Source organism: Microcaecilia unicolor, chromosome 1, assembly GCF_901765095.1.
Source record: "Microcaecilia unicolor chromosome 1, aMicUni1.1, whole genome shotgun sequence".
Taxonomy (NCBI): domain Eukaryota; kingdom Metazoa; phylum Chordata; class Amphibia; order Gymnophiona; family Siphonopidae; genus Microcaecilia; species Microcaecilia unicolor.
In genome coordinates, this window is record NC_044031.1 from 517,421,861 (window position 1) to 517,438,125 (window position 16,265).

Consider the following 16,265-nt stretch of genomic DNA (forward strand, 5'->3'; position numbering starts at 1 on the left):
TTTTGCTCACACCTTTTTCAGTAGTAGCTCAAGGTGAGTTACATTCAGGTACTCTGGATATTTCTCTGTCCCAGGAGGGCTCACAATCTAAGATTGTATCTGAGGCAATGGAGGGTTAAGTGACTTGCCCAAGATCACAAGGAGCAGCAGTGGGATTTGAACCGGCCACCTCTGGATTGCAAGGCCGGTGCTCTAACCACTAGGCCACTCCTCCACTCCATTACTTGCACTGGAATTGGTAGCATGGAATGCTGCTACTGTTTGGGTTTCTGCCAGGTATTAGATTGGCCACTGTTGGGAAACGGGATACTGGGCTAGATGGACCACTGATCTGACCCAGTATGGCTATTCTTATGTGCTTAATCAGAGATATGACCTGACATGGACTTGTGCAGAGGAACGCTAAGGGGGCTCACTGAGTTTCTTTGATTTAGTGGTTCTTTGTATATCATAACCATCATTGGGTCCTTATTAGATTGAAACAAACAGTGGTGTATTTTCAAAGCACTTAGACTTACAAAGTTTCATAGTAACCTTTGGAACTTTGTAAGTCTAAGTACTTTGAAAATGAGCCCAATAGTGACACAGAAAGAAGATTGGACGCTGGCAATTGTACTGAAAAACGGTCCGTTGTTGAGCTGTACCTCCAATTGCACCATATTACATCCAGTTGACAAATTCCCTTGGCTCAAACCCTCAACGTCTCTTTATTACACTGAACTCTCTCCTCAAAGTGCCTTCACATCCAACCCCCCCCCCCCCCCCCTTCACTTTCCCCCCAGACTCTGGCTGAGTTCTTTCATGATAAGGTTCACAAGATTAAACTTGAATTCTCAACCAGGTCACCTCCACCTCTCCTTCCCTTAGTCCATTCTCTCAATCCTCCAACCTCTGCCTCCTTTTCTGAAATCACTGAAGAGGAAACTACACATCTTATTTCCTCCTCGAAACTAACTACCTGTTCCTCTGATCCTATTCCCACCCATCTACTTAACACTATCTCTCCTACTGTCATCTCTTTTATCTGTCATATCCTCAATCTTTCACTGTCCACTGCAACTGTTCCTGATGCCTTCAAACATACCGTAGTCACACAACTCCTTAAAAAACCTTCATTGGACCCTACCTGTCCTTCCAACTATCGCCCCATCTCCCTCCTCCCTTTCCTATCCAAGATATTTGAGCGTGCTGTTCACCGCTGTTGCCTTGACTTTCTTTCATCTCAAGCTATTCTTGATCCACTTCAATCTGGCTTTCGCCCCCTTCATTCAACTGAAACAGCGCTTGCTAAAGTCTCCAATGATCTGTTCCTGGCCAGATCCAAAGGTCTCTATTCTATACTCATCCTTCTCGATCTATCTGCTGCTTTTGACACTGTTGATCACAGCCTACTCCTTGATACGCTGTCCTCACTTGGATTTCAGGGCTCTGTTCTTTCCTGGTTTTCTTCTTATCTCTCCCAGTGTACCTTTAGTGTACACTCTAGTGGATCCTCCTCTACTTCTATCCCACTGTCAGTTGGTATACCTCAGGGATCTGTCCTGGGACCTCTTCTTTTCTCCATCTATACTTCTTCCCTTGGTATTCTGATCTCATCCCATGGTTTTTAGTATCATCTTTATGCTGATTACTCCCAGATCTACCTCTCCACACCAGAAATCTCAGCCGAAATCCAGGCCAAAGTATCAGCCTGCCTGTCTGACACTGCTGCCTGGATGTCTCAGCGCCATCTGAAACTAAACATTACCAAGACTGAGCTTCTTATCTTTCCCCTAAACCAACCTTTCCTCCTCCCCCATTCTCTATTTCTGTGGATAACACTCTCATCCTTCCTGCCTCATCAGCTCGTAACCTCGGCAGTGGCGTAGCCAGACTGCCAATTTGGGTGGGCCTGAACCCAAAGTGGGTGGGCACAAAATTTTCTCTCTACCCCCCTCCCCCAGCAAAATCTAGTCACACTCAGATACATTTGTCACACAGGGTAAAGTGCTGCTTTTCAGTGCATCAGATTTCAGACAATTTATTTAATAGCCTAACATCCTTTTCAGTGAGCTTTCAGAGGCCAAAACCTCCTGCCTCAGGTCAGTATAATGCTGTTACGGTATCCTCTCCTGACCTAAGGAAGGAAGTATTGGTCTCTGAAACTTTATTAACACCATATTACTTTATCCTAAATTAAAAATAAAATTATTTTCTTTACCTTTGTTGTATGGTCATTTACTTTTTCTCATTGTGTTGCTCCCAGTCTCTAGATTCTGCTTTCCTTCATTTTCGCTTAACTCTTCTTCCAGGGTTTCCTGGCCATTTGTCATTTTTCTCTCCTTTTTCTTTATTTTCTTCAATATTTTTCTGCCTCTCTCTGTGTCCAGATTTAATTCATTCTTACTATCCATTCTTTAATTTCCTTCATCTACTTATGGCTTTTCATCTTTTTCTCACCCTTGTTCTCCCCATGCCCCTTCCTCTTATTCTCCAATCTTTCACTACTCCCCTTTCCCATGCAGCAGCTCTCCTCTTTCTCTCCCCATCCTTCCAGTGTCTCCCCTCTCTCTCCCCATCCTTCCAATAGTCTCCCCTCTTTCTTTCTGCATCCTTCCATCCAGTGTCACCTCTTTCTCCCTACCCTTCTATCCAGCGTCTTCCCTCTTTCTCTCCCCATCCTTCCACCCATCTACCCTCTCTCCTGATCCTTCCATCTAATGTCTCTCTCTCCCTCCTTCTAACCAGTGTCTATCTCTCTACCCTTTTCTGTTCAGTGTCCCTTCTCTCTCCACATCCTTCCAGTCTCTCCTCTTTCTCTCTGCATCCTTTCATCCATCTCCCCTCTTTCTCTCCCCATCCTTCCATCCAGTGTCTCTCTCCCCATCCATCCATTTTCCCTCTTTCTCTGCCATCCTTATATCCGTTTTCCCTCTCTCTGCCATCCTTCCATCTGTTTTCCCTCTTTCTCTCCCCATCCTTCCGTCTGTTTTCCCTCTTTCTCTGCCAGCCTTCCATCTGTTTTCCCTCTTTCTCTCCCGATCCTTCCGTCTGTTTTCCCTCTTTCTCTGCCATCCTTCCGTCTGTTTTCCCTCTTTCTCTCCCGATCCTTCCGTTTTCCCTCTTTCTCTGCCAGCCTTCCATCTGTTTTCCCTCTTTCTCTCCCAATCCTTCCGTCTGTTTTCCCTCTTTCTCTGCCATCCTTCCGTCTGTTTTCCCTCTTTCTCTCCCCATCCTTCCGTCTGTTTTCCCTCTTTCTCTGCCATCCTTCCATCTGTTTTCCCTCTTTCATCTGTTTTCCCTCTTTCTCTCCCCATCCTTCCGTTTTCCCTCTTTCTCTCCCCATCCTTCCGTTTTCCCTCTTTCTCTGCCATCCTTCCGTCTGTTTTCCCTCTTTCTCTCCCGATCCTTCCATTTTCCCTCTTTCTCTGCCATCCTTCCATGTTTTCCCTCTTTCTCTCCCGATCCTTCCATCTGTTTTCCCTCTTTCTCTCCCCATCCTTCCATTTTCCCTCTCTCTGCTATCCTTCCGTCTGTTTTCCCTTTCTCGCCCCATCCTTCCGTTTTCCCTCTTTCTCTGCCATCCTCCTGTTTTCCCTCTTTCTCTCCCCATCCTTCTGTTTTCCCTCTTTCTCTGCCATCCTTCCGTCTGTTTTCCCTCTTTCTCTCCCCATCCTTCCATTTTCCCTCTTCTCTGCCATCCTCCTATCTGTTTTCCCTCTTTCTCTCCCCATCCTTCCGTTTCCCCTCTTTCTCTGCCATCCTCCTATCTGTTTTCCCTCTTTCTCTCCCCATCCTTCCGTTTTCCCTCTTTCTCCCCAGTCCCCATCCTGCCATCCGTTTTCCCTCTCCCGATTCAGGCCCGCCAGCCCCAGCTACAAAAAGAGGAAGTGCTCAGCTGATTGAGCTGAGCGCCGCCACCAACGCTAACAACGAGAAAAAATGTAAAAAAAAAAAAGCGCGGCACCGCAGGCAGCCTCGAAGCATTGGCTGCTGGCTCTGCAGGCTCCTCCCGTCTCTTACGTCACTGCCCCGCTTCGCTCCAGGGGCAGTGACATTAGAGACGGGAGGAGCCTGCAGAGCCAGCAGCCAATGCTTCGAGGCTGCCTGCGGTGCCGCGCTTTTTTTTTTTTACATATTTTCTCGTCGTTAGCTTGGCGGCGGCGCTCAGCTCAGTCAGCTGAGCGCTTCTTCTTTTTGTAGCACCGGCCCCGCTGCTCAACAGGAAAAGCAGCAGTGGCCGGCAATGGGAGCTGGGGCTGGCGCGGGCCTGGAGGAAAAGTGGGTGGGCGGGCCAGAGCTGAAATAGGCCCATCCGTAGCTACGCCCCTGAACCTCGGGGTCATCTTCGAATCCTCCCTCTCCTTCTCTGCACATATTCAGCAGACTGCTAAAACCTGTCGTTTCTTTCTCTATAATATCACCAAAATTCGCCCTTTCCTTTCTGAGCACACTACCAGAACCCTCATCCACACTCTTATCACCTCTCGCTTAGACTAAAGCAACTTGCTTCTCACAGGTCTCCCACTTAGCCATCTCTCTCCTCTTCAATCTGTTCAAAATTCTGCTGCCCGACTAATATTCCACCAGTGTCGTTATGCTCATATTAGCCCTCTCCTCAAGTCACTTCACTGGCTTCCTATCCGTTTCCGCATACAGTTCAAACTCCTCTTATTGACCTATAAGTGCATTCACTCTGCAGCTCCTCAGTACCTCTCCACTCTCATCTCTCCCTACATTCCTTCCCGGGAACTCCGTTCACTGGGTAAATCTCTCTTATCTGCGCCCTTCTCCTCCACTTCTAACTCCAGACTCCGTTCCTTTTATCTTGCTGCACCATATGCCTGGAATAGACTTTCTGAGCCGGTATGTCAAGCTCCAACTCTGGCCGTCTTCAAATCTAAGCTAAAAGCCCACCTTTTTGATGCAGCTTTTAACTCCTAACCCTTATTCACTTTTTCAGAACCCTTATTTTATCATCCTCACTTCAATATTCCCTTATCTCTTGTTTGTCCTGTTTGTCTGTCCTAATTAGATTGTAAGCTCTGTCGAGCAGGGACTGTCTCTTCATGTTCAAGTGTACAGCGCTGCGTACGTCTAGTAGCGCTTTAGAAATGATAAGTAGTAGTAGTTGTATGTGGAATAAATGGAATGCATCACTAAGAATCAATTTCCTTGTTTTTTTCTTTACCTTTTACTCACTTTGCTTACTGTTTGCATTACATACCGTTGAGGAAATTTTTTCTCCTTTTCTGTGTTGATTTGAGACCCACCTTCACTACTACTACTTAACATTTCTAAAGCGCTACTAGGGTTATGCAGCGCTGTACAATTTAATATAAAAGGACAGTCCCTGCTCAAAGAGCTTACAATCTAAAGGACAAATGTACAGTCAGTCAAGTAGGGGCAGTCAAATTGGGCAGTCTAGATTTCCTGAAAGGTATAAAGGTTAGGTGCCGAAAGCAACATTGAAGAGGTGGGCTTTGAGCAAGGATTTGAAGATGGGTAGGGAGGGGGCTTGGCGTAAGGGCTCAGGAAGTTTATTCCAAGCATAGGGTGAGGCGAGGCAGAATGGGTGGAGCCTGGAGTTGGCGGAGAAGGGTACTGAGAAGAGGGATTCTGTCCTGTGAGCGGAGGTTTTGGGCGGGCACATAAGGGGAGATGAGAGTAGAGAGGTAATGAGGGGCTGCAGACTGAGTGCATTTGTAGGTGAGAAGGAGAAGCTTGAACTGTATGCGGTATCTGATCGGAAGCCAGTGAAGTGACCTGAGGAGAGGGGTGATATGAGTATATCGGTTTAGGCGGAATATAAGACGTGCAGCAGAGTTCTGAACGGACTGAAGGGGGGATAGATGGTTAAGTGGGAGGCCAGTGAGGAGTAGGTTGCAGTAGTCAAGGCGAGAGGTAATGAGAGCGTGGATGAGAGTTCGGGTGGTGTGCTCAGAGAGGAAAGGGCAAATTTTGCTGATGTTAAAGAGGAAGAAGCGAAAGGTCTTGGCTGTCTGCTGGATATGCGCAGAGAAGGAGAGGGAGGAGTCGAAGATGACTCCGAGGTTGCGGGCGGATGAGACGGGGAGGATGAGGGTGTTATCAACTGAGATCGAGAGAGGAGGAATAGGAGAAGTGGGTTTTGGTGGAAAGACGATAAGCTCGGTCTTGGCTATGTTCAGTTTCAGGTGGCGGTTGGACATCTATGCAGCAATGTCGGATAAGCAGGCCGACTAGAGAGGACGCACAGTGAGAAGCTCCACTGAAAGCCACTGAAAATCGGTGGTTCCGGTGCTCCCCACGACCTCGCCATCGCCGCTCGAGCCTCCAAAGGACCCTGGACACGGGCTCGAGGACTCATACACCGCCGGCACACACCCCGGCGGGAGCAGCCCGAGAGCATTGCCCCTGGAAACACCTATACAGAGGTCGCCCAAAAGCAGATGCACAAGCTTTGTGTGCATATTTTTACAGATGTTAATTGGTTGTACAATTCTGGCTGCTCAACCTAGTCATACAAATTTGCAGGTGGAATAGTCAGCTCATCTCTTATATGAGAGTGGATCATGGAGGAAAACACATGTAAAAACCTCTGGTCTTAAATGGAACAAGGTATGAACAGTTGAAGATGTGGATAAGTGGCTTATCTATAGGACTAGTGCTTTAATAGCAGTCTTGGGTAAGCTAAAGATGGCACTGTACAGAGTGCTACAGTCTTTATGTACGCATTTATAACTTAATTCTGGAGAAAAATCCAAAAGTTGGCAGGTTTTGGGTATTACAACTGTGTGACACTGAGGCCAGCCCACTCTGTAATTAGGCACAGTATAGAGATGGATATAATGATATATTGTTTTGTATGCTGACTTACATAACATACAATTAAGCTATGCCGCAGCAGAGTGTTTGGACCATGCAAGTCTTCATCTTCTGTCATTTACTATGTTATAAAATTCCTTTTCTGCATTTAAATCAGGCTTAACAAGCTGAAAAGCTTTATAAAATTACCCACATAAAATCTTCTCAGATGAAACAAGGGAGTCTTGTGATACATACCTCACAGACCCTAGGATATTTCCTACAGAGCCTGTTCACTAAACCAGATTACTTTAGTGATCCTGTCATGGTGTAGGTCAGATTGCACAATCTAATTTATTAGTAATAGTACTTCTATAGCGCTACTAGACATACGCAGCGCTGTACACTGAACATGTAAGAAATAATCAAGACAGACAAACAGGACAAATTAAGGGATAAGGGAATTACTTAAGGTGGGAATGATAAAACAGACATGGCTGCTAACAAGTGAATAGGGGTTATGAGTTAAAAGCAGCTTCAAAAAGGTGGGCTTTTATCCTAGATTTGAAGGCAGCCAGAGCTGGAGCTTCACGTACTTATTCAGCATGTTTATCCAGGCGTACGGTGCAGCAAGATAAAAGGAATGGAGACTGGAGTCAGCAGTGGAGAAGGGTACATATAAGAGAAATGTACCCGATGAACAGAATTCCCGGGAAGAAGTGTAGTGGTAGAGGTACTAAGGAGCTCCAGAGTGAATGCACTTGTAAGTCAATAAGAGGAGTTTGAACTGTATATGGAAACGGATAGGGAGCCAATAAAGTGACTTATTATTGTTTGCATTTGTATCCCACATTTTCCCACCTCTTTGCGGGCTCAGTGTGGCTTAAGAGAAGGCTTGAAGAGAGGGCTAATATGAGCATAGCAACACTGGCGTAATTTAAGTCATGCAGCAGAATTTTGAACAGATTGAAGGGGAGAGAGATGGCTTAGTGAGAGACCCGTGAGAAACAAGTTGCAGCAGTCTAAGTTAGAGGTGATAAGAGTGTGGATAAGGGTTTGGTAGTGTGCTCAGAAAAGAAGGGATGAATTTTGGTGATATAGAGAAATAAATGAGAAGTTTTAGCAGTGTTGATATCTGCAGAGAAAGAGAGAGAGGATTCAAAGATGACCCCTGAAGACAGTCCACGGAACACAGTTTGAGAATCATTGGTGTAGTGATTAGCAGTAAAGTCTAGCATATTCAGAGGGAGTACCCATCCTGCCTACCACTTTTTCTCTGAAAAACGCACACACACACACACACACACGACGTGTGTGTGTGTGTGTGTGTGTGTATATATAGATAGATAGATAGATAGATAGATAGATAGATAGATAGACATAGATACACACACATTAGGAACAGGACAAAAATTAGAATGTTATAATGCCTTTGTATCGTTCCATGGTGCGACTGCACCTCAAATATGGATGCAATTCTGGTCACCGTATCTTGAAAAAGGTACGCCTTGTATATAGAAATGCTAAATAGTAGTAGTAGTAGTAGTAGTAGTATCGTGGAAGTAGAAAAGGTACAGAGAAAGGTGAAGAAAATAATAAAGGGGATGGAATGACTTCCCTATGAGGAAAGGCTAAAGCGGCTAGGACTCTTAGCTTGGAGAAGAGATGGCTGAGGGGAAATATGATAGAAGTCTATAACATACTGAGTGGAGTGGAACAGGTAGATGTGAATTACTTGTTTACTCTTTCCAAAAATACTAGGACTAGGGGGCATGCAATAAAGCTACAAAGTAGTAAATTTAAAACAGAGAAAATAGTTATTCAATCAACGTGTAATTAAATTCTGGAATTTGTTGCCAGAGAATGTGGTAAAAGCAGTTAGCTTAGCAGGGTTTTAAAAAGGTGTACATATTTTTCTACAAGAAAAGTCCATAAGCCATTGTTAAGATGGAATTAGGGAAAATCCACTGTTTATTTCTACGATAAGTAGCATAAAATCTGTTTTACTGTTCTGGAATCTTGCCAGGTACTTGTGATCTGGATTGGCCACTGTTGGGAACAGGATACTGGGCTTGATGGACCTTCAGTCTGCCCCAGAATGGCAAAGCTTATGTTCTTATATATACATACATACACAAATGCACACTTTCATATCATCATTGTATATACTTGTCTACTTTGAGTAGACAGAGAGATCACACTGGAAAAAACTGAAATTGGATTCCAAATTAGTTAAGGTTAACGATCTACTCAAGAAACGAATCAGCTTATATTTTGACTAAAGACAGATTAATTTTTTAAAAATCTACTATTTCATTGGCTAAAGAAAAGAAACTGAAATGTGCATGAAGAATCAGCAGTGATTTTACAGTATTTATATAAGTAATCAGAATATGCATTCATTAGCTTGCATTGTTTGTTTAATGCCACCTTAAAAATTTAGTGCACACAAAATTGATTCAATATATGTTAACCAACAAATTAATAAGCATAGACAGCTCTAATGTGCACTACTTTTTTTTTAAATCAAAAGAAATATCTGAAAAAAACAAAACAAAAAAAAAAGCTCAAAGTCAAGAGAAAAGTCAGAAAATCTGAAAATGAACCAAAACAATGTTTGCCTCTGTATATTTCTAATGAGCATGAACCAATGAGAAACAGAGAACAAAATGAACATTGGCTCTCTGCACACAAAACGTTACTGTAAAAAACACACAGTCTGAATAGATTTGAAAGGAAGAAACAAAAACTGTAGGGATTGTATTTCTTTTTATTAGGCTTTTCTTTCCTGTTTTTCAGACAAGTGAAACCTCAAATCCACTTAAATATTTATTAACTACTGAACTTTACAACATTGTAGTTTTTCAGATTTTAGATTTATTTCCAATGCCAAAATGAGAAGTAGAAAACAAAGAGCCAAATAAGACATTTTAAAACAAATACCTCAGAGGTAGCTAAAATGATAAATACCATATAAAACGTCAACAGTACTTAAATGTAGGTATTTCCACCAAAAGGTCACAAAACGCACAGCTATAACATGGCACTTGAAAACAGTGGGGTCCTTTTACAAAGGGCCCTGGCGCATGGGAAAAATGACCCCTGCTGCTAGCGCAGGGCCATTTTTCCCATGCGCCAGGGCCCTTTTTACCACAGCAGGTAAAAAAAAGTCCCCAGCACACATGGCCATGCAGCAGAGAGCCCATAACACCATCCAATGAGGTGGCAATAAAGGCTCCCACGCTAACCCGTGCAGCTTGCAGCAATGCCCGATTACTGCCACGCAAGCCATTTCCAGAGTTTTTTTTCCCCTGGAAATGGCGTGCGCTCGGGGTGGTACTACCACTGGTGGCTGCGTTGGACCGGTGGTAGACCTAGAAGAGCGAGTGGTAAGCCCGCGTTGGGCTTACTGCCACTCTGTAAAAGGATCCCAATATGAGTAAAATGAAATGTCACTTAATGGTGTACACCGGTGGTAAAGCAGCAAACATTTTTCTTCCCTGGTCCCAACTCTAAGTAACAAATACAACCTTAACCATAGGTTACAAAACCTCCCATCTTCCCCTTGAAACAGGACTGAATTAAAATTAGCGGCACCCTGACATAATAGCCCTGACAAAACAGCCTTGTTACAAAATAATCCTTGACAAATCAGCCCCTAAGAAAATAGCCCTTGACAAAATGGCCCCTCCCACAAAATAACCCTTGACAAAATAGCCCCCCCCATAACAAAATAGCCTCCTAGAAAGAAATAACACATCATAAAAAAAAGATGATAAACTACAAGTGAAATCTTCACTGATAAAGGCTCCTACCAGCACTGCATTGTATAAAGCATATATAAATAAAATAAAATTCTATAGCTGCCAACTGGTATTCATGATCTGTTCTGTGTTTAAGGAAACTAGTCTTCCGTCAACATGCTAATTAAAAAAAACACACAATATTTTCATCATTTTCATAGTCTTACCAATCTTATCCTGTTTGGCAAGGTAAGATTATTAGGACAAAGAATGCAGTGCCATATTCTGGGCAGCCTGATCGGGCCCTTTTGTCAGGCGGCTAATTTGTCAAGGGTTATATTGTGGGCGGGCCATTTTGACAGTGGCTGTTATGTCAGGGGCTATTATGTCGGGAGCTTTTTTGTCAGGGCTATTTTGACCGGGTAACAAAATTATCTATATTTGCAGTAAATTTGTGTTGTATTCAGTACAGCTAAAAATAGAAACGCAAATTCAAGGTCTGTATTTTACACTTACTATTCAATTTGAGATTAAAAATTAACAAATAAAAATATGTTCCATACATAAATCTAAGAGATTAAAAGCAAATTAGCTCTTTAAAAAAAAAAACTGGAGACTATTCTTTTTAGATTAGAAAACATGTTTCCCGTACCTGAAAACCTTGAATCTGTGCCAAGTACTCCAATTGTTTTGAAGGTTGCACTGTAGAACAAGGAGAAGCCAGAGTTTTTCCTTTCAATCCCACAGCTTCAGCAGTTGGGGATGTTCCATTCAAGAGGAGCTCTCTGGCTATTGTAGCTGTGTTGTTAAAGTTGGTAGATGGGCTGAAGAATGAGCCTGAAGCCTCACTCATCTCTTTGGATGATAAATAACCTGTAGAAGTACCAGGAGTGGCTTTGTTGCGGCTTGCTTCCATCTCTTGGTAAACATCAGGAGAGAGATGAAGAATTCCCTTTGGTGCTGAAAATAAAAGGAAGAACCATTTCTATTATGCCTTCAAAGATTTACACTTGGAATTTGACAAATAAATCAGTGTGCCTGTTGCTGGATGATTACACATTTAGAAGGTGATGGCAAATAAACCTTTTGATGCCTACTTACTGACTTACTGTCATGAGCCTTAATCAATATGTAGTCTTCTTCATTCTTCTGCTTCTAAAAGCCCCTTTGCGTCATTCCCATGCATACTTGAATTTTGCCAGTTTTTGCTCCTATAATTTCTATTGGAATTCTGTTCTAGGTGTTCACCAACCCTCTCGGTGAAAACCTATTGCCTCTTATTCCTTTTGAGGTTCCTGTCTTTCAACTTAATATGATGGCCCCCCTGTTCCTGAGGTTTTTTTTCTATGGAAAACGCAACCTTCTGGTCCTTTATTGAAACCTGCTAGGTATTTGAATATTTATATCATATCTCTTTTTTACCTGTTTTCTTCTTAAAAGTAAATCTTCAGCTCCTTTAATCTCTCTACATATGGCATATTTTGGTGGTCCTCTTTTGAGCTGCATCTACCTTGTCAATGTTCTTTTTTTATATGTGGTGTCCAGAACAAAAAACAATACACCGAGGCCTTACCACAATGATGTCATATTACCTCTGCCCTTCTACTAGTCGCTCCTCTCTATGTTTCCAAGCACACTAATGTATTAATTTTTTCAACTTCTCTGTGGCTACCCTGAGGTCATCAAAGAAGATGATGCCTAGATCTCAATCTTGTTGTGTTAGTACTTCAGCTTCAAAATTATATTTAATCCTTGGCTTTATGGATCCCAAATTCATGGTATTCTATAACACTGGGCCTAAATATTAGGAATGCCCCTGACCCATCCAAGCCCCTTTCATTGCCATGCCCCCTTTTGGGTTGCACATAAGACACGCTTGTGTGTGCAGCATTATAGAATAGTGCGTAAACAGATGCATGCGTAAATCCAAATTAGTGCCAATTAACTCCAGTGAACAACAATAATTGCTTTTTAGCATCCAACTGACTCATTAATTTGGGCATGCATCTGGGCTCTGTACTCAAATCTGGGTGACCTATATAGAATCCAGGGGTAATTTTTTGCATTTGAAAGCATATGAGAAAAGGGGACTGATGCTTAATATACTGATGAAGGCCCACCATTAAAAAGCTCTCAATGGGCCATCTCTATTTATTTAGATTTTGCTCACACTTTTTTCAGTAGTAGCTCAAGGTGAGTTACATTCAGGTACTCTGGATATTTCTCTGTCCCAGGAGGGTCACAATCTAAGTTTGTACCTGAGGCAATGGAGAGTTAAGTGGCTTGCCCAAGATCACGAGGAGCAGCAGTCGGATTTGAACCGGCCACCTCTGGCAATTCAGATTCACAGTGTTACTCTGGAGAAAACTGAGCAAGTTTTGGACCTCAGTATCTCTTTCAGAAGGTTGACATCAAGAAAGAATCTACCAGTACTTCAGATATGAAGTTGCCTCAGGAAATGGCTACTCTATGATTGTTACAATTCAAAACCAACCTTGTGGCTTTATCTAACAGCCGTATGGAGAAGCTGAGACTAGCAATATATAGGAAGCATCCCAGGACATTGGTGAAATACCACCAATACTGCTTGACAAGATTCTCTAATTTTAATTAAAGACATGAATCAATATTAGTGTCCATTTGCAAACATATTCCAAGAGTGCTGACATCATCACTGTGCCAGCTGTGAAGTCTAGATGCCTAAATCCAAATGCCTAAAGCTATATGTACAGAATAATGGCATTTGGAATGTTCTATGAATATAAATATGGTTAAGTCATCTTAAAAGCTGGCTTCCTGCCATATGAACTTACAAATCCCAAGTGTTTTCAGCTGGTATGCTATCAAGACTATATCATTAATGAAACCACATCAAAAAAATCATTATCATCAAAATGTAGCATTGTGTAAGATGGACACAGTGAAAAAAATGCACTTTACTCAAAATGACAAAAGCACTTATCTCTTCAAGATTCAAAGCTGAACTCTTCCACTTTTGAATCCCTGTACCTTCATTCCCCCAAATTTTACTCAGCTACTGAGCAAGTTCTTGCTATACTAGCCCTTATTTATTAGAGCTGTACCGAATAGCGTATTTTACTATTCGAGCAAATACGAATAATGGGCACTGACTTTTAACATAACAAATAATAAAAGAAGCAACATGAAATCAGAGATAAAGTGTTTTTCAGTAGGAATTAGCACAGTAGAGCCCCAGATTATTTGTATTCAAATTAAAATCACTATTTGGCCGAAAACGAATAATGTATTCAGGGCATCAGGGCCCAATCAAATTCAAATATTGGGTACAGCCCTATTATTTATTCCAGGAAAGTTTTAATTTGCCATTTCACTGTATATATTGGTAGAGCTATATAGTACACCTGTTATACTGGCATATTCTTTTCCCCTAGAAGACTTAGAATTGTTGGATCGCATTATTATTATTAACATTTGTATAGCGCTACCAGATGCACGCAGCGCTGAACACCTGACACAGAGAGACAGTACCTGCTCGATTGAGCTTACAATCTAAAAATACAGACAAGACAAGACAATTAAGGGCGAGGAAAGTACTGGGTGAGAAGGAACAAGGGTAGGGGAATTGAGTAGTGGTTAGGAGCCCGAGTTTAGACATGGCACTTTGAATGAAAAATGTCAAATCTTTGAAATTCTATCTGCCCTTTCCTTCCTGTAGAACTTTTCTCATATAAGGTCTTTATCTTTTCTTTTTTTTTTTTTTACAGAATCGTTTGCATCTGTTGAAAGCTTTTTCAAGATAAGTTAAATAAAAAAACAACACATGGAATAAAGTTTTAAACCAGATCTTTCATGTTGCAGATGTCTGCTCTATTGATGTAATACTTAAAACAAACATTTCACATGCTTAATCAGCCGTTTCACTGTTTTTATATGATCCACCCAAATATCAAACTGCTATCTGGAAGAACTGTTTGGACGTTTTCCAGATTTCCAAGCCTTACACTGTATTCTTGGAATAGGTGGGAGATTGTAAGAAAGATTCTCTTAAAAAAACACCTTTATGTTTAAACCAAAATAGAAAACTGGTAGAGTTATTAAAATCATCCATTTATTCACAGATTTAGATAATAATTTGTATGAAAAAATATGGATAAAAATGCAAATTTAACAAAGGATCAAAAAACAAAATAAAATTAATAACAAGTGAGGAAAGCATGTAGAATGTGGCTCTTGGAATTCTTTCCAAACCCCGTGTGTGTGTGTGTGTAGATCTTTATTCATGGGGGGAGGGACGCAGGGTGGTAGTTTTGATGGTGGGTATGCAGTACCTGTGGGGGTAGTTTGGGGAGATAATGAAAGTGGGAATAGTTGTGGTGAAGGTAGGAGGGTAGCTGGGGGTGTGCGGTGGAGAAGTACAAGGGTAGATGGGGGCAATTGTATGGGGGTGGTATAGTAGCTTTGGGGGTGGGAGGTTGGTATGGCTGCATAGCTAGACAAGGGCTGTGGGGTCAGCTTTTGGGTGGCAGTTTTGGATGGTTGGGTTGCTACTACAGAATGACATGGGGACAAAGTTTGTTCCCATCCCTGTGAGCTCTGTCTGATCCCAGCCACCCAAGCCTCCAACAGTTAGGATTTTATATTTAAATCATTTTATTAAAGTATAAAAAGAAACAATATTTTATATAACTGTTATTTTATAAATCACAAACAGAACAAGGATCAGCAAAATCTGTCTCCCATCCACCCTCACAAATATCCTCTCCACCATCGTGAAAACTGAACAAGCCTAATTACTACTGAATGCTACAAAGAATATCTCAGTCACATATACAGAACACAAATGCCATAATACATAATCGCTGACCAAAAATGATAAACATAAATTAAACAAAAATTCCAAGAAGCTACACTAAAGAAATAGAAAGAGACGCATTTCCTCCTATATTGTGCAAAATATAAAGATCATGCATGCCAGGGATGGTGTTAAGGAAATGCAACTAGGATAGCTGCCCCCCGGCCAGAGAGAGCCCTAAGCCTGCTGGAAGCTAAAGGAGGCATGGCCTGAACTTCCCTCCCAAATTTCTGCCCTGGGCCCCAGCCATGTCTAACACCAGCTCTTGCAGGATAAACATTTCAAATATTCTAATTTCACAACAGAAAATACAATTATTTTTTCTATCTTTTGTTGTCTGGTCATTTTATGTTTTAGACCATGTTGGTCCCAGGCTCTGATTTCTGCTTCCCTCTGTCTTCTCTTAACTTACTCACTAGGGTCTCCTACCAATTTGACATTTCTTCCTTCTCCATGCTCACCATCCATCTTTCATCTCTGTGACCCTATCTTTTCCTATGTTCAGCATCTCCCTTCTCTGTGTCCCCTATACTTCCCTGTCCAGCATATTCCCTGTGTCTATCTCCCCGCATTCATCAACATCACTCTATGCCCCTATCCTCTCCCTGTGTCTGGCATTACTCCTGTGCCCCTATGCCTTCCAAGTCCAGCATCTCCCTATGTCCTTATGCCCCCCCCCCCCCCAAGTTCACTTATATTCCTCTCCCAGACACAAAATATTTAGATATATTTATATTTTCAATATGTTATTCCAACATGTATAATATTGATGGACTTATCCATATTACTTTAAATATATGGGGATCTTCAGATTTTAGTCAGGTATTTCCACCATATGGGAACAATGTCCCTAGTTGTTAATGGTGTTCCTTTCATCCTCATTGATCAACCCATAAAGTATTGCTCCCCTTTTATACATATAT

The 16,265-nt window shown here is 42.1% G+C and overlaps 1 protein-coding gene across 3 annotated transcripts in view; it reads right to left on the reverse strand.

The window, feature by feature from the left end:
* Nucleotides 1-16,265, reverse strand: part of STAU2 (staufen double-stranded RNA binding protein 2) — a 447,934-nt gene that overhangs the window by 146,031 nt on the left and 285,638 nt on the right. For all 3 annotated transcript variants that reach the window (XM_030215580.1, XM_030215586.1, XM_030215579.1), the window contains one exon: nt 11,161-11,468. In XM_030215580.1, the coding sequence (XP_030071440.1) occupies nt 11,161-11,468 (308 nt within the window). The remainder of the gene's footprint in view (nt 1-11,160; nt 11,469-16,265) is intronic.